This window comes from Myotis daubentonii, chromosome X, assembly GCF_963259705.1.
Source record: "Myotis daubentonii chromosome X, mMyoDau2.1, whole genome shotgun sequence".
In the NCBI taxonomy this organism is placed as follows: Eukaryota; Metazoa; Chordata; class Mammalia; order Chiroptera; family Vespertilionidae; genus Myotis; species Myotis daubentonii.
In genome coordinates, this window is record NC_081861.1 from 47,093,471 (window position 1) to 47,111,951 (window position 18,481).

General features: G+C 40.9%; 1 protein-coding gene and 1 long non-coding RNA gene across 4 annotated transcripts in view; one reads left to right on the top strand and one right to left on the bottom strand.

The window, feature by feature from the left end:
• The window catches only part of LOC132224361 (uncharacterized), a 1,115,498-nt gene that overhangs the window by 493,156 nt on the left and 603,861 nt on the right, over positions 1 to 18,481 (bottom strand). The window lies entirely within an intron of this gene.
• The window catches only part of LHFPL1 (LHFPL tetraspan subfamily member 1), a 68,569-nt gene that overhangs the window by 19,506 nt on the left and 30,582 nt on the right, over positions 1 to 18,481 (top strand). For 2 of the 3 annotated variants that reach the window (XM_059679329.1, XM_059679327.1), the window contains exon 3: positions 3,155 to 3,253. The exons of the other annotated variant lie outside the window; for it this stretch is intronic. In XM_059679329.1, coding sequence (XP_059535312.1) covers positions 3,155 to 3,253 — 99 coding nt within the window. The remainder of the gene's footprint in view (positions 1 to 3,154; positions 3,254 to 18,481) is intronic. 3 annotated transcript variants of the gene reach the window in all.

Sequence of the window (18,481 nt, forward strand, 5' to 3'; positions counted from 1 at the left end):
CTCTCTCTGTTTTCCTGTGAAAATGCTTCTTGCTATTTCTTCAAGTCCTTGTTTTTTTCTCTGAGTACAAAAATCTGATAGCCTTGTTGCAGACAAGCTTAGAGAGTACTTTGTGATTTTCTTTCAAAAGTCTTCATCGGAAGGCAAAATTAACTTATTATCTTCTTAGAGTATATATAGACTTTTCCTCATTAAGAAATCCCTGAAGCAGTATGGACTTCACTGTCCAGCTGAGCCCCAAAGCTCTGGAACCTAAAAATATGCCCTTCATTCGTCATTAATCAAATACCTGCTTTCCAGAGGTTCTATGTTAAATGTTAGTTTCTGCATCCATAGTTGTGGCAGGTGACCACTCCATGACCTTTGGGGTAGCACTCAAGTATCATGCTCTCTTGGGTGAAAGTAGGATACTCACTTGAGATCTCTCAGTGAAAAGGGAATTTATTATAACATAAGGAAATTTGAACTCAAAAGCCATTACGAATCACTGGAAAGTGCTACTGCATTTTCTCCCTCTATCAATCAGTTTTCTCAGATTGCCAAGATGTTATATCTACTCATAACTTTAGATTGAACTTGTCTTCAGCTTGACACAGACTTGATTTTACCTCCTGGTATCTTTTTCTCAACTTCTTCTGTATATGTTAACTAACTTAGCATTTCTCCTCCTCCTCCTCCTCCTCCTCCTCTTTCTTCTTCTTCTTCTTCTTCTTCTTCTTCTTCTTCTTCTTCTTCTTCTTCTTCTTCTTCTTCTTCTTCTTCTTCTTCTTCTTCTTCTTCTTCTTCTTCTTCTTCTTCTCCTTCTTCTTCTTCTTCTTCTTCTTCTTCTTCTTCTTCTTCTTCTTCTTCTTCTTCTTCTTCTTCTTCTTTAATATAGTATTTCTATGTTTCTTGATTAAAACTTTCAGAAACAAGAGTCTGGTCCAGATCGTGTTTACATGCCAGGTTATGATGTCACTGATTACTGGCAAGCTAATAAATTTTATTGTTTTGTATCAGATGCCAATACTAGATCCAGTTCACTGTCACCACAGGCATGGTATGGGGAGGTCAGAGGTTATAAAATGTAAACCTAGGCAGCAGCAAGACCTGTGGATTTTGTATTTACCCTTACTTAGAAGGCAGTTCTCACAAGTATCAGATTGGTATTTCTGGTTGGAAGAGTAAGGTTATCAGTAAGATCTCACAAAATTTCCCTGTAGTGACTAAATGAACTAAACAAAGTGGAGATGAAGACAAGGGACCCAGTGGAAGGTATGGGAAGATAAAGAAAGGAGGCATAGCCCTAACCAGTTTGGCTCAGCAGATAGAGCATAAGCCCTAGGACTGAAGGGTCCCAGGTTCGATTCCAGTCAAGGGCATGTACCTTGATTGTGGGCTTGATCCCCAATAGTGGGCATACAGGAAGCAGCTGATCCATGTTTCTCTGTCATCGATGTTTCTAACTTTCTAGCCCTCTCCCTTCCTCTGTGTAAAAATCAATAATATATATACATATTATATATATAATATATATCATATATATATTATATATATATATTATACTTGAAACCTATATAATTTTATTAACCAACTAGAGGCCCAATGCATGATCATTCACCGGTGGGGTCCCTCGGCCTGGCCTGCGGGGATTGGGTTGAAATTGGCTCTCTGACATCCCCTGAGGGGTTCAGGATTGCAAGAGGGCCCAGGCCAGACTGAGGGACCCCACCAGTGCATGAGTCTGTGCACCGGGCATCTAGTATGCATATAAGATCTTTGGTTAATCCTTCCTGCCTTCCCCCCTCACCCCTTTCCTCTGAGATTCATCAGTTTTTCCATGTTTCTATGCCTGTGGTTTCCACTCCTGCATTGAGTGTCTGCCCCCTGGTAGACAGTGCACATCATAGCTACTGGTTGGCCAGTCAGCCAGTTGGCTGGTTGCTTAGGTTATATCTATATCTATCTATATCTATATCTATATCTATATCTATATCTATATCTATATCTATCTATATCTCCCCAATAAATTCAATAAAATATACATAAAAAGATACAAGAATAATAAAGGAGTAAGATATGGAAGTGGTCTTTTTGGCACTCAAATTTTTATAAACAGTTAAGCTCAGTGTTTAATACTTACAAATTAATATACTGACCATGAGGAGGTTTTTTTTTCAGCTTTAGATTTGACTTTATATTTTTTATTTTTTAAGTTTTATTTTATTGTTTAAAATATTACATATAGTATTACATATGTCTCCCTTTTCCCCCATTGACCTCCCCCCAGCCACACCCACTGCCCAACACAGGCCCTCACACCCTAGTGTCTGTGTCCATTGATTATGTTTATTGTATATGCATGCATACAAGCCAGTCAGAGAAAGATAAATATCACATGATCTCACTCATTTGTGGAACATAATGAACATTATAAACTGATGAACAAAAATACATACAGACACAAAGAAGCATCAAACAGACTGTCAAACTTCAGTGGTAAGGCATGGGAGGGCTTGGGGTAGGGGTAAGAGATCAACCAAAGGACTTGTATGCATGCAAATAAAATATTTTTTTTAAAAAAGAAAGGAGGCATGTTTACCATGAATTTAAAGTGATTTCTCAGATGAAGTAATTGTTTCTGGAAGAGGGAGTGTGGTGCCTGCTCACCAGGAGAAGCCTATGCAACATGCATGCTTTGTGTAGAGTGTAGATCTAGTCTGGCAGCTGGTTCCAAGTTACAGAAATCATGACCTACCTTCAACCCCTAGGGACCTAATTGATTGTTAGAAAAGGCTGAATTTTTAGGAAACAGTATTAGTCTCTATATTGTGACTCTTTGTAAATCAGACCAAGATAGAAGAGGATTCTGGTTGGAGAGGCCAACTTTGCTTTGTAAATCATTGTCAAAAATATTTCAGCTGTAAAAATTACATTGCCTTGTCTCAATTCCCAATACCGCCTTTTATAAGTTGTCCCCTCTACAACTCGCCACCTATGGCATGGCAAAGATACCCTTTTGATTTGGATAGTGTTATAGACATTTAGGGTAAAAGGGGAGAGGTAAACTCTGAGTGGAAAATGCAGAATTTGAGCTGAGAAAATCTAGAGGGAATATTGGAGTGACACAAGACCTATTTTATTTTTTCTACCTGTGTGTATGTTTTTCTTTCAGGGCTACTGATAAGCTCAGGCTGTGCATTATACCCCTTAGGATGGAATAGCCCGGAAGTAATGCAAACATGTGGGAATATCTCCAATCAATTTCAGTTAGGTAAGATGGCCTGGGCAGGATGGCAATGGTGGTTCATCTGTTTTTCAAAGTGCTTTACATCTTGAATGGGCCTCTGCTTGCTAGTGGTGCTTGCCTGAGTCTCTCTCACTGTGATAGCTTGTGAGATGTGGTGGCTTGGCCAGATTATCTGACCTTGCTAACTCACAAGGAGTGGACATAAATTCCACTTCCTTGACTATGTCTCTCCACACCCTTTGTATAATTTTACCCAGAGTCTTATTACCAGTTTGGGGCAACCCTATCTACAGTGGGATTTCAAATGCTTGGAGACTGATGATCTGTCATCCTCTGAATAAATCCTACTTCCTATTAATATATCGTTCTAGGCACTTTTTTCAAAGACAAATCAACAGTATCTCTTCTTATTCTCCACTGAGGATATAACAAGGGTTAATTTGGTTTTCATCATGCATTAGGAACCCAGTTTGAATATTGGGAATTGTTACTGGCATGTTACAGACATTGTTACTTTGGCAGTAACTGTTAAGTATTAGAAGGAGTGACAGAAATAGCTCTTGACTCTTCTATGATTGTCAGCTTTCAATGAGAATGGCTTAGATTTACTATTGTGAATAAGGAATAGATTGGGCTCTAATTGGAAGACTTAAAAATATTTTTCTAACTTACCATGATGGAAGAGAATAAGAAGGGAAATATCTAGGGTGACCCATGGCCTATTTAAAACTGCTGCAGTAGGCTGAGCAGGGGTCTTACCACAATGGTGTTACCTGATAATGAGGATGTCTGTCCTTATGCTGGGGTAATTGGAACTGCAGTGAAGTAAAGACACACCCATGGAGCCTGCAAAGGGTTTCCACGCACACGATGCAATTTACTTCGTGTGGCATCTGAAGAGGGTGAGCAGAGCCTTGGAAGGACATGAGGTCTCCAAAACCAGGGGCTGGAGGGAAAGTGTGTGCCGAGAATTCCGCACCATGAGTTACAATCTATATATATAAAAGCCTAATATGCTAAGTGTCCAATTGAGAGGTCAACCAACTGGTCGCTATGATGTGCACTGACCACCAGGGGGCAGATGCTCCGACCAGTAGGTTAGCTTGCTGCTGGGGTCTGTCCGATCGGGACTAGGCAAGATGGAGCCAGACACGCCCTGGACCGCTCCCTCGGTCCCTCCCGTGGTCCCTCCCAGCCAACTGCCCTGATCAGTCCCGATTGGGACTGGGCAAGATGGCCCTGATCAGCCCCAATTGCTGGCCAGGCAGAGGGACCCCACCTGTGTACAAATTTCATACACCTGGCCTCTAGTTGATATATAATTCCCATACCATAAAATTTTTCTTTTTAGAGTGTATAATTAATGATTTTTAGTATATTCACAAGGTTGTGCAATCATCACCGCTATTCAATTTCAGAATATTTTTATGACCCCAAAAGAAATCTCCTACCCATTAGCAGTCACTCTCAATTCCCCCCTGTGCCTAACCCCCAGCAACCACTGTCTATATACATTTGCTTATTCTGGACATTTCATATAAATGGAATCATATAATATGTGGCTTTTTGTGTTTGGCTTCTTTTACTTAGCATAATGTTTTCAAAGTTCATACACATTGTAGCATGTATCAGTACTTTTGCTTTTCATGGCTGACTAATATTTCACTGTATGGCTATAACACATTTTATTTGTCTACTCATCAGTAGATAGATGGGCTTTTCCACATTTACACTATTATTAATAATACTGCTATGAATATTTGTGTACACATTTTTGTATGCATATATAGTTTGAAAAATTGACTTGAGGGAGAGATAGAGATATCAATTTGTTGTTCCACTTGTTTATTCATTCCTTGGTTGATTCTTGTATGTGTTCTGACCAGGGATCAAACCCGCAAACTTGGTGTATCAGGATGATGCACTAACCAACCAAGCTATGTGGCCAGGGGCATATATACTTTCAATTTTTTGAGTATGTATCTAGGTGCAGAATTGCTGGGTCAAATGGTTAAGACTTTGAGGAACTGCCAGGCTATTTTCCAAAGTGACTGCATCATTTTACATACCCAACAACAATGTACCAATGTTCCAATTTCCCCCAATCTTCACCAATACTCACTTTCCATTTTTTAAATTATATCTATCCTAATGAGTGTGAATTAGAAGCTCATTGTGACTTTAATTTGCATTTTCCTTATTATTGATGATGTTGAACATCTTTGTATTTACTTATTGGCCATTTCCTTATCTTTTTTAGAGAAATGTCTATTCAAATTATTTGGCTAATTGTTTAACTGGGTTATTTGCTTTCTTTTGTTGAGTTGTAAGAATTCTTTATGTATTCTGGATACTAGACCTTTTTCAGATATTTAATATGCAAATATTTTCCCCATTCTGTGGTTTGTATTTTCACTTTTTTATTTTCTTTTATTGCTTAAAGTATTACAAAGAGTAGTACATATGTCTCTTTTTATTTCCCCTTGACCTTCCCCCAGCCTTACCACCCCCCAGTATCTTGTGTCCATTGGCTATGCTTATATGCATGCACACAAGTCCTTCAGTTAATCTCTTACGCGTCCCCCGCACCCTCCCCAGCCTTCCTGCTGTAGTTTGACAGTCTGTTCGATACTGCTCTGCCTCTGTATTTATTTTTATCAGTTTATAATGTTCTTTATTATCCACAAATGATTGAGATCATGTGGTATTTTTCTTTCATTGACTGGCTTATTTCACTTAGCATAATGCTCTCCAGCTCCATTCATGCTGTTGCAAATGGTAAGAATTCCTTCTTTTTTACCACAGTGTAGCACTCCATTGTGTAGATGTACCACAGTTTTCTAATCCATTCATCTGTTGATGGGCACTTAGGCTGTTTCCAAATCTTAGCTATGGTGAATTGTGCTTCTATGAACATAGGGGTGGATATATCTTTTCTGATTAGTGTTTCTGGTTTCTTGGGATATAGTCCTAGAAGTGGGATCACTGGGTCAAAAGGCAATTTCATTTTTAACTTTTTGAGAAAACTCCATACTGTCTTCCACAGTAGCTGCACCAGTCTGCATTCCCACCAGCAGTGCAGGAGGGTTCCCTTTTCTCCGCATCCTGTCCAGCACTTGTCGTTTGTTGATTTGTTGATGATAGCCATTCTGACAGGTGTGAGATGATATCTCATTGTTGTTTTGATTTGCATCTCTCAGATAATTAGTGACTTTGAGCATGTTTTCATATGTCTCTTGGCTTTCTGAATGTCCTCTTTCGAAAAGTGTCTATTTAGGTCCTTTGCCCATTTTTTGATTGGATTATCTTCCTTTTGTTAAGTTGCATGAGTTCCCTGTAAATGTTGGGGATTAAACCCTTATCAGAGATAACATTGGCAAATATGCTTTCCCATGCAGTAGGCTTTCTTGTTGTTTTTATTTTCACTTCTTTGATGATATCCGTTGAAGTACAAAATTATTTAATTTTGATGAAATCCAGTTTCATTTTTTTCTTTTGTTGCTTGTGCTTTTGGTGTCATACCTCAGCATATATTGCCAAAGCCAAGGTCACGAGGACTATTTTGGCTAATCTTGCATTTCTATGTGAATTTGAGTTTCAGCTTGTCAATTTCTGCACAAAAGCCAGTTAGGATTTTGATAGAGATTGTGTTGAACCAATGATTAGTTTGGATAGTATTGCTACTTTAGCAATATTAAGTTTTCCAATTCATGAACATGAGATAATGTTCCATCGAGTTAGGTCATCTTTATTTTATTTTGATGATATTTTATAGTTATCAGTATACAAGTCTTAGTGGCTTTGTAAAATATATTCTTAATTATTTTTATTGTTTTTGATAATATTATAAATGGAATTGTTTTCATAATTTTATTTTTGGATATCATTGTCAATGTATAGAAATACAAATGATTTTTTTATTTTGACCTTGTATCTTGCAATCTAGCTGAACTCATTTATTAATTTTAATGATTTTTAGTGGATTACTTAGGATTTTCTATATACAAGATCATGTCATCTGAGAATAGATATAATTTTACTTCTTCCTTTCCAATTTTTGTTTCTTTTGCTTATTTTCCTTGTCTAATTACCCTGGTTAGGACCTCCAGGGCAATATTTAATATAACTTGTGAAAGCACACATTCTTATTTTATCCCTGATCTTAGGGGGGTAAAGCACCCAGTTTTTCACCATCTATGTTTTTTTTTTGTTTTTTTTTAATTAAATCTTTATTGTTCAGATTATTATATTTGTTCCTCTTTTTTCCCCCCCTTATCTCCCCTCCACCCAGTTCCCACCCCACCCTCCGCCCTCACTCCCCACCCACTGTCCTCATCCATAGGTGCACGATTTTTGTCCAGTCTCTTCCCACATCTCCCACACCCCTTTCCCCCCCAAGAATAGTCAGTCCATTCCCTTTCTATGTCCCTGATTCTATTATAATCACCAGTTCATTCTGTTCATCAGATTATTTATTCACTTGATTCTTAGATTCACTTGTTGATAGATGCATATTTGTTGTTCATAATTTGTATCTTTACCTTTTTCTTCCTCTTCCTCTTCTTAAAGGATACCTTTCAGCATTTCATATAATCCTGGTTTGGTGGTGATGAACTCCTTTAGCTTTTCCTTATCTGTGAAGCTCTTTATCTGACCTTCCGTTCTGAATGATAGCTTTGCTGGATAAAGTAATCTTGGTTGTAGGTTCTTGCTATTCATCACTTTGAATATTTCTTGCCACTCCCTTCTGGCCTGCATAGTTTCTGTTGAGAAATCAGCTGACAGTCGTATGGGTATTCCCTTGTAGGTAACTGAGTTTCTTTCTCTTGCTGTTTTTAAGATTCTCTCTTTATCTTTTGCTCTTGGCATTTTAATTATGATGTGTCTTGGTGTGGTCCTCTTTGGATTCCTTTTGTTTGGGGTTCTCCGCGCTTCTTGGACCTGTAAGTCCATTTCTTTCACCAGGTGGGGGAAGTTTTCTGTCATTATTTCTTCAAATAGGTTTTCAATATCTTGGTCTCTCTCATCTTCTGGCACCCCTATAATTCTGATGTTGGTGTGCTTGAAGCTGTCCCAGAGGCTCCTTACACTATCCTCGCATTTTTGGATTCTTTTTTCATTTTGCTTTTCCGGTTGGGTGTTTTTTGCTTCCTCGCATTTCAAATCATTGACTGGATTCTTGCGCTCCTCTGGTCTGCTGTCAGGAGTCTGTATAATATTCGTTATTTCAGTCAGTGTATGCTTAATTTCTAGTTGGTTCCCCAATATAACATCGAGGGTCTCATTAGTTTTCTTGTAGATCTCATTAAGTTTATCGGCGGCTTCTAAACAGTTCTTGAGAGACCTTAAAAGTGTGGTTCTGAACTCTATATCTTCCATTGACAATTTTGTCCTGTTTCTTTGTCTCCGCATTTTGTTATGCTTCCTTGGTGCACCCCCTAGTGGTCTTTGTTCGCAGTCTTGTAGTTAAACCTTGATTGTTGTAGCTAATACCAGGGAGGGTTTGACCTCCAGGCCAAGTGGCTATGAGAATCAGCTGTGTCAGCAGTGAGAGAACTTCTGTCCTCTAGGGAGGTGCCAATCTAGCCTTTGCCTGAGGCTATCCGGCAAATGCCTCTGTGCAGGGCTTGGGTAGGGCGGGTGGCACAGGATCAACAGGGTGGGCCGGAGAGAGCAGTTATGGCGGCTCTCAGTCCTGTCCCCAGGGGCTCTGCCTCTTTGAGTCCCAGCACCTGCTGCAAAGCTCAGAGAGAAAGCTGCACTCGCTCTGACCGAAGCCAGACAGTCCCGCTTCTCCCGTTTGAGTCTGGGTCCCTAAAGACTCGCCTGTATCTGGAGCTCAGAGTCTGGGACTCCCTCCCGATTGAAAACGCCAACCACACCCTTGGCTGCCAGCCTGCTCCGTGCACTTCGCACCTCAGAATTTGACTTCAGCACTGCGGCTCCTCTGAGTGTCCGTATGCGTTTCTCTTTCCTCCTAGTTGTAGGACTTCCACTCAGCCAGCGTTCCTGTGGTTCAGGGTGATGTCCGTTCCGTCTTTTAGTTTCACTTTTGAAGTAGTTGTTCAAAGCAGCAAACTCCGGCGTTAACCTATGCCGCCATTTTGGTTCTCCCCACCATCTATGTTTTTTTACATAGATGGTTTTCATTACATTGAGAATGTTCCCTTCTATCCATTCCTAATGTGTTAATGTGTATTCATAATGAAAGTGTCTGGCCTGCATGGCTCAGTAGATTGAGCATTGTCCCATACACAAAGGGGTTGCTGGTTCTATTCCCAGTCAAGGCATATACCCGGGTTGCAGGCTTGATCCCCAGTAGAGGGCATGCAGTAGGCAGCCAATTGATGTTTCTCTATCATCAATGTTTCTATCTGCCCTGGCTGGTTTGGCTCAGTAGATAGAGACACTGCCCGCAGACTGAAGGGTCCCAGATTTGATGTCAGTCAAGGGCACATACCTCAGTTGCAGGTTCAATCCCCACCCTTGATCGCCAGGCCAGGTCAAAACTCCTGAGTTAGGCAACCAATTGATGGGTCTCTCTCACATTGATGTTTCTCTCTCCTCTCCCCCTCTCTTCCACTCTCTCTAAAAATCAATTGAAAAATATCTTCAGGTGAGGATTTAAAAAAAGTGTACTGAGTTTCGTCAAATGCTTTTTCTTCAGCTACTGAGATAATCATATGAATTTTATTGATTGATTTTCATATGTTAAACCAACCTTGCATTTCTGGGATAAATTACCATTGGTCATGCTGTATAATCCATTTCATACTTTTCTGGATTTTGTTTGCTAGTATTTTGAGTTGATGATTTTTGCATCTATATTCATTAGGAATATTGGTCTGTATATTTCTTTTCTCATGATGTGTTTGTTGGACTTTAGAATAAGGGTAATATTGGCCTCATAGATTGAGTTGCTCTGATTCTACTTTGATTAATGTAAAATGCCAAAAGTTATAAATTAGATACATGATTTGCATGTAGTCATTTGGCAGTTTTCTGCACTAATCAGCATCCCCAGGAACCTAGTTTGCAAAAATGAAATTTTGTGCGTGGCTGTCTCTGCCCCAAGTTGATGGCCTTCAATTGTGTTTATCACAGGATCATTAATTTTCTTTTTCTTCTTTTACTAATTTTTTTGTTATTGCTTCTCTCTCCACTGCATTCTCCTCCTTTACTTACCGTTCTCTTCTGCACCATGTGTCTGCCCAAGGGTGCTAACTCCCCTCTCCTCGGTGCACTGGACAGTGTTATTCTATGAATCCTTATGGATAAAGGTATTGCTGAATCCTGCTTATCAAGCCCTCCTAGTTCTTATTTTGTAAAACCTTTGCATTCTTCCAACTGCCTAAGTGTCTCTCATTCCTCTTAGACTCACATTTCCTGCTGCTCATATTCTCCAATTACATGTCCCCACATTTACACCTTAATGGTTATTGTTGAAAAGAAGAAACAAACTGTGCCATCCTTGGCCCCTTTCTGGTCAGCTGTCCAAACATAACTGTTCCCTTAAAAAATAGAGGTGATCCAGGCACAGCAGAAAAAACATAGAGTAGGATTTAAAAGATTTTTATGATGTGCTGGTTATGCCAAGTTTGTAAATATCAAGGTTCAGGAATGCCATGCTAGAAATACATCTTTTCTCTCCTTAAAGCTTTCTTTAATACTCTAGAGATTCTGGCAGTGTGGAAGCATCCTCAACACACCTTAGATATTTTTGGGTGGATGAACAAAATAAAAAGAACATACATGAAATGTCCATTTTACAGTCTTTGTTTCTTTTTCATTGAGAGGCAGCATGGTATACTGAAAGAGCATAGGCTTTGGAGTCAAAGATCTCAGTTGGTATCCAGGCTCTTTCGTCTATGTAATACATGGCGGTAAAGTTGCTTGATATTTTTGTCTCAGTTTCCTTATCTGTAAATGGGGGATAATACCTGTTCCAGTGTTTTTATAATGAAAAGAAATGGTATATTAAAGTACCTAGCATAGTGTTTGACTTAAAGTATATGTAGGCTTCTTTAAAATATAGAGTAGAATGTGCTGGGGGTGAGGTGGGGTAGACTGTCATTTGATGGCATTTACTTTAATTCTGCTGTAGGCTCTACACTCTACTATGCATTCTTTATTTTTTGAAGGGAGATTCGTAGAGCCAAGAAAGACATGGACCTTATTTAAGGAACAAAGCTACTTACCCTGACTTTCTTGAGCGAGATGAAGGGGGTAAGAAGGATATTGTCAGTCTACCAAAATGGTTTTGAGAGTGAGTAAAAGAGATTTCTCACTCTGAGACTCCAAATGGTCTCCTACAGCCTCTGGTATAAAGGGGTAACACCCATGTCTTCAACTCCTCTTTTCCTAGGTCTCAATTCAAGTTAGCCTAAACCATCCACAATTATGATTTTTAGTCTTAATCTGAATTACCAAAGCTATAACTTGTATTAAGGCAGCAGTCTTGATGTCTGCATCTGATAGCCACAGATTCTTTGATAGTCTTACCATACTGAGGCTGGGTCCACCTCTGACTTCTCTCTCCCGAATTTGGGCTGGTGCCTATAACTGCTTTAATCAATAGAGCAGGGGTCCTCAAACTTTTTAAACAGGGAGCCAGTTCACTGTCCCTCAGACCATTGGAGGGCCGGACTATAGTTTAAAAAAAAACTATGAATAAATTCCTATGCACACAGCGGCGGCAAAAACACCTGGTGGGCCGGATAAATGTTTTTGGCGGGCCGCATGTGGCCCGCGGGCCATAGTTTGAGTACCCCTGCAATGGAGTATGGCAGAAGTGACATCAAGCGTGTTCTAGGCCTAACCTCTGTAGAACATGTAGTTTCCATGTTCGTTTCTTGAAAATCTGAGTCATCATATAATAAAATCTGACTGCTCTGCTGGAGAGATATGGAAAATTTCAGAGATAGATTTAGAGACAGAGAGTTCCAGCTGAGGTGAAATTTTCAACCATTTCTGCCAAGGCATCAGATATGTGATTGAAGCAGTCTTGGACCCTCCATAGTAGCCATCTGAATGCCACTGAATGACCCTAGTTAGTGCCAATTGCAGTAGAAGTATCACTTGCTGAGCCCTGACAAAATTGTGACCTACAGATTCATGAAATATAATGGTTGTTATTTTAAGTTACTATGTTCTTGGGGTAGTTTGTTATTCAACTAGAGGCCTGGTGCATGAAATTCGTGCACTTGGAGGGGGAGTCCCTCAATCCAGCCTGCACCCTCTTATAGTCCGGGAGCCCTTGGGAGATGTTCGCCTGATGGCTTAGGTCCACTCCCTGCTTGGAGAGTTATTAATGTTTATAGATCTCCCCCTGCAGTTGGACATCCTTAGCGCTGCCATGGAGGCAGAAGAGGCTCCCACCACCACCGCTGAGCTTGCCAGCCATGAGCCCAGCTCAGGGCTTCTGGCTGAGCAGTGATCCCCCTGTGGGAATGCACTGACCACCAGGGGACAGCTCCTGCATTGAGCATCTGACCCCTGGTGGTCAGTGTGCATCACAGCGACCGGTCGTTCTGCCATTTGGTTGATTTGCATATTAGCCTTTTATTATACAGGTGGATAACCAGAAAATGCAAAATCATACACATATAAACTTAAAATTATTTATAATAAGACATAATTAATGTGTATTTTGGTAATATGTAACAAAACAGTACATAAAGGTTTAAAATGCAAAGTTAGTCTTTTTCCTGACCTCAATCCCATTCCTCAAAGGGACCATTACATTCCTTTTTATCTCTCCAGAATCCTATATAATAAAGATGTAATATGCAAATTGACCATCACACCCTCGCACAAGATGGCCGCCCCCATGTGATCACAAGATGGCGGCCCTCATGTGGTCACAAGATGGTCACCCCCATGTGGTCACAAGATGGTTGCACCCATGTTATCACAAGATGGCCAGCAAGGGAGGGCAGTTGGGGGTGAACAGGCCAGCAGGGGAGGGCAGTTTGGGGGGACCAGGCCTTCAGGGGAGGGCATTTAGGGGCAACCAAGCCAGCAGGGGAGGGCAGTTAGGGGCAAGCAGGCCTGCAGGGGAGGGCAGTTAGGGATGACCAGGCTGGCAGGGGAGTGGATAGGGGGCGATCAGGCTGGCAGACAGAAGCAGTTAGGGGCAATCAAGCAAGCAGGCAGGTGAGCGGTTGGGAGCCAGCAGTCCTGGATTGTGAGAGGGATGTCCGACTGCCGGTTTAGGCCCAACCCACCGGGACATCCCTCGAGGGGTCCCAGATTGGAGAGGGTGCAGGCTGGGCTGAGGGACACCCCCCTCCATGCAGGAGTTTCATGCACCGGGCCTCTAGTTGTTAATAAATATTAAAATATGTGTTTCTATGCATATCTTCATTTTTAACCAAGATCATATTATGTATCTATCTAGCCATCTAGCTAGCTATTCTGCACCTTGCATTTTTCACTTACTAATATCTCTTGGAGAGTTATTAATGTTTATAGATCTCCCCCCACAGTTTAGGTATGTCATATTTTTACATTGTAGGGATAGTGTAGGGCAGAAATTTTTGTCTATGCGATTGAATAACTCAGCTGGTAGAGTGGCAGAGATGGGATTCAAATTCTACAAGTCTGGTCTAGGTAGAATCATCCAATAGAAGTGTCTGCAATGATGGAAATGTTCTGTGTTTTACTGTTCAATATGTTAGCCACTAGCCATGTGTTGTTGTTGAACAATTGAAATGTATAAGTTAGTGAGTCTGAATTCATAATTTAATATTATTAATTTAAATTTTATTTAATAAATATTTAATTTTATTAATTTATTTAATTTTATTAACTTAAATGTAATAACCAAAAAGTGACTAGTGACTACCATATTGGGCAGCAGGGCTTTACAGTCTTTGCTCTTAGCTGCTATGCTCCTCTGTAGAGTAAAAACAGCCTCTTAAAGAGACTCAGAAGGAGTAGCCAGGGGGCCGTGTAAAGAAAATCAAGAAGGTGAGATCACAAAGGCAAGAGGAGGAGAGTATGTCAAGGAAGAGGGCATAGTCAATTGTGTTTAATGCTATTGCAAGTTGCTATATGTGGATAGAGAAGTGACCATTTGTGTCAGCCAGACAAAGGTGACCTAGAGGAGCACGTTTGCAGTTATAGATATTGGTGGTACTGTGAGATTAGAAAATGAAAGCAGCATGTGGAGACAATTTTTTCAAAAAGTTTTGTTATGAAGAAGAGCTAAAAAACTGAGCAATGGCTGGAGGAGAAAGTGGGAAGAAGAGAAGCTTTTTCTAAGAGGGCCAAAAATTTGAATAATGATGGTAATGATTCTACAGTGCAGAGAGATTGATGCAGAAAAACAAGGTATTTGAGAAAGTGAAGGTGCAATGAGAATCCTTGAACTGAGATTTCAAATGTTTTAAACTGATTTCCTAATAAACATATTTCAGCTTTACTGTGATTTCCAAAATCCTTAGAGCCACAAAAACTGCTAGATAATTCCTTCATATCCAATGACCTATAGACAATGGACACACAAATTAGGCTCATTGAAAATTTAGTAAAGCTAAATATTTCTAATGGAACATAGCTGTTTTCAAACAAGCTTATAAAACCATTGTGTTATCAATAGCACTTAATTCTAAGAAAGAAAAAAGAAATAACAAGTTGTGGTGACGTTGTAGAGAAAAGAGAACCCTCGTACACTGTTGTTGGGAAGGTATATTGGTGCAGCTACTTTGGAAAACAGTATGGAGCTTCCTCAAGAAATTAAAAATAGAGATCCAAGATGGCGGCCAATGGGACGGCAGTCAGCAAGATAGTGTGAGTGAGTGAGAGAGTGAAAGGAGAGTGTGTGGACATGCAGGGAATGTGCGTATTTGTGAGTGAGGGACAGCTATGTTCCACAGGACTGTCGGGGACTGGCAGCCAGGCAGCCTCTACTATTGCTGAAATCTCTGCTGCTGAAACTGCACCATCTTGAAGGGGAGACTGGCTGTGATTGGAAGCCCAGCCTTACCTTCACCCAGGGAGGCCTCAGATACCTTCCAGGACCCTACAGCAACAATACCCAGGGACCAGCTGCCTCAGCTGTGAACCCACAAACACCAAGACTCAAGCCTACCTGGCAGCAGGCACCTAAAAATTCTGTCCAGGGGGAGACAAGGTGGTGGCTGAATACACAGTTGGGTCCTGTGCCTTCTCAGAGAGCAGATAGAAGAAACAGCTGAATTGAATAACATGCACCCAGAATTGGTGAATTAAACACAGCTGGTGAGGCAATCCGTGGGTGGAAAGGTCAGAGATTGCCTGGAGAGAGGTGGGATCTGGGATCTGGGCTGGAGTGAGAAATGCATACAGCCAGGACTAGAATCTTAGAGGGAGACTGTGCTGCACCAAATCCACAGCCCTTGGGGTCAGTGTAACCCTCGAATGTGGAAGGGGGTTCATAGGGCTGCTGGCAGGGAGGACTCTAGAACTAAGCCCACAGCCGTGGGAGACTGTGCCCAGAAAGGCAGCCTGAAGTTCTATACTGGCCATGCAGTACTGGGCGGGGGGTGGGGGGGGGGGACACAAGTCAGCACAGTTTCTTTGTCTTTATAACTTCCTTGCTTTTACTTGCTAAACCCAGTGCATAGGGTCTTTCAATTAAAAACACTCACCAAGACTGCAGGGGAAGGTGGTTTTTGTGGAAACTGGGGAGCAGAATAGGGAGAGATGAGCAGAAAACCAGCTCTGGGACAGTCCGTCCTTCCAGCCCAGTCTTGAGTGTGGCATGGAAAGGAAGAGTCTAAACAACCCCAGGGAGCCCTGAGGGACTGGGTTGAGGGACTATTTGGTACCAGAAACTAATACAGAAACACCGCAGCCCAGGGGCTGTGTCAGAAATAGATGGTTGTGTAAATACAACTAAAGGCAGGCAGAGAAACAAAGTGAGCAGAGTGATCCCGCCTGCTTGAAACCAACATTGTGGCGTATGACACAGAGGACCTATGAATCGCTGGGAACTTCAACACTGTGCTGACTACCTGACAGGAAACAGATGTGCCAGGCAGAACAGTAGAGAGGGGTCTTAAACTAGCGCCCATGGGTCATTGAATCTCCACTGAATCGAACAAACTTCACTACTTCACTTTTTTATTTTTTATATTTCACCTAAGAAACTAAAATTTTGTTCTCTATTTTACTTTTTTATTATTATATTTATTATTATTACTATTATTTTACCATTTTTAAAGTTTTATTTTATTTTAGATTAGTGTTCTAGATTCTATTTCTATTTTTATTTTTTATCATTATTTTACTCTATCTCAATTTTTCCTTTATGCCAACACTTTCTTCCTCACTTATCCCCTTTTTCACCCTCTTTCTCTTCCCCTGTGTCTGCTTTAGTTTTTCTCTATCTTTTCTTTTTACTCCCTGTTAAAAATTGATCTTACTCATATATCTAATTTCCTCTCCCCTGCTCCAAGTCCATACACACTTCTCTTTTCTCTTTCTTCACTAGCCATTTTCTCTCTCTCTCTCTCTCTCTCTCTCTCTCTCTCTCTCTCTCTTTCTTTCTTTCTTGTTGTTTATTTGTTAGTTTGTTTTTTTCTGGTTTTTTGTTATTTAATTTTGTTATGCTTCTGTTTTTTCTCTCCTCTCTTGTTCTCTTCTTCAACTAATAGCTTAATTAGTTTCAATCACCAACTCAGGCCTATCTGCTCTATATTATCCTTTTGAAAAATAGATGAATACATAGATAAATTACAGAAAGGGGAAAATTATATATATGCACTTATACAAACAGAAATTGTATTGCCATTGAGATATATATATATATATATATATATATATATATATATATATATAGAGAGAGAGAGAGAGAGAGAGAGAGAGAGAGAGAGAGAGAGAGAGAAGAGAACTCATACAACTTACCAAAAGGAAGATAAATAATCCAATCAAAAATGGGCAAAGGACCTAAATAGACACTTTTTGAAAGAGGACATACAAAAGGTCAAGAGACATTGAAAACATGCTCAAAGTCACTAATCATCTGAGAGATGCAAATCAGAACAACGAGATACCATCTCACACCTGTCAGAATGGCTATCATCAACAAATCAACAAACAACAAGTGCTGGCAAGGATGTGGAGAAAAAGGAACCCTTGTTCACTGCTGGTAGGAATGCAGACTAGTGTAGCCACTGTGGAAGATAGTATAGAGTTTCCTCAAAAAGTTAAAAGTAGACCTCCCATTTGACCCTTTAATCCCACTTCTAGGACTATATCCCAAGAAACAGAAAGACCAGTCAGAAAGGATATATGCACTCCTATGTTCATAGTAGCACAATTTACAATATCTAAGATTTGGAAACAGCCTACGTGCCCATCAGCAGATGAGTGGATTAAAAAACAGTGGTACATCTACACAGTGGAATACTATGCCACAATAAAAAAGAAGGAACTTTTACCATTTGCAATAGCATGAATGGAACTGGAGAGCATTATGCTAAGTGAAATAAGCCAGTCGAAGAAAGATAAATATCACATGATCTCACTTATATGTGGGATATAATGATCAACATAATTTGATGAACAAGAGTAGATCCAGAGAAAAATGGCAGGGGAGGTGTGGGGGTTAGAGATCAACCAAAGGACTTGTATGCATGCATATTAGCATAACCAATGGACACAGACATTGGGACGATGTGGGCGTGCCTTCGGGGGTGGGAATGGCTGGGGGGGGTCAATTGAAGAAAAAGGAGACATATGTAAAACTTTAGACAATAAAAAAAGAAATAAAAAATAGAATGACCATATTATCTAACAATTCCACTTCTACACATTTATCCATGGTGAATGTGTGGCACCAGGCCAAGGTGGGTGTGAGCAGGGGCCTGATAGCCCCGCCGATTGTCCCACAGATGGTGACCAGTGGCCATCAGGCCCTGATCACCTGATCTGGGCCGGGCACCAGGCTGGGATGGGGAACTGGGGGTGGGTGGTGGCAACCAAACTCCTGCGGCACCTGGGCGGGGGGCTGTGACTTCTCGCCAGTTACCTGGCGGCAGGGGTGATGGGGATGGAGGTGCGGTGAGAATGCGGGGTGTTCACTGAGCTTGCTCTCACTCCCCCTTCTATCCTACCCTGAGACACCAGGACTCGTGCACCAGGGAAGCCCCCATGCTCAGATGCCGGGCGCCCATGAGGAGCCTAGCCTGTACCCATGCAGCTTCTTCTTGGTAAGCCGGGCCGCAGCTGCAAGGACCACAGGGGCTGGTCGGGCTCCCCGTGGGT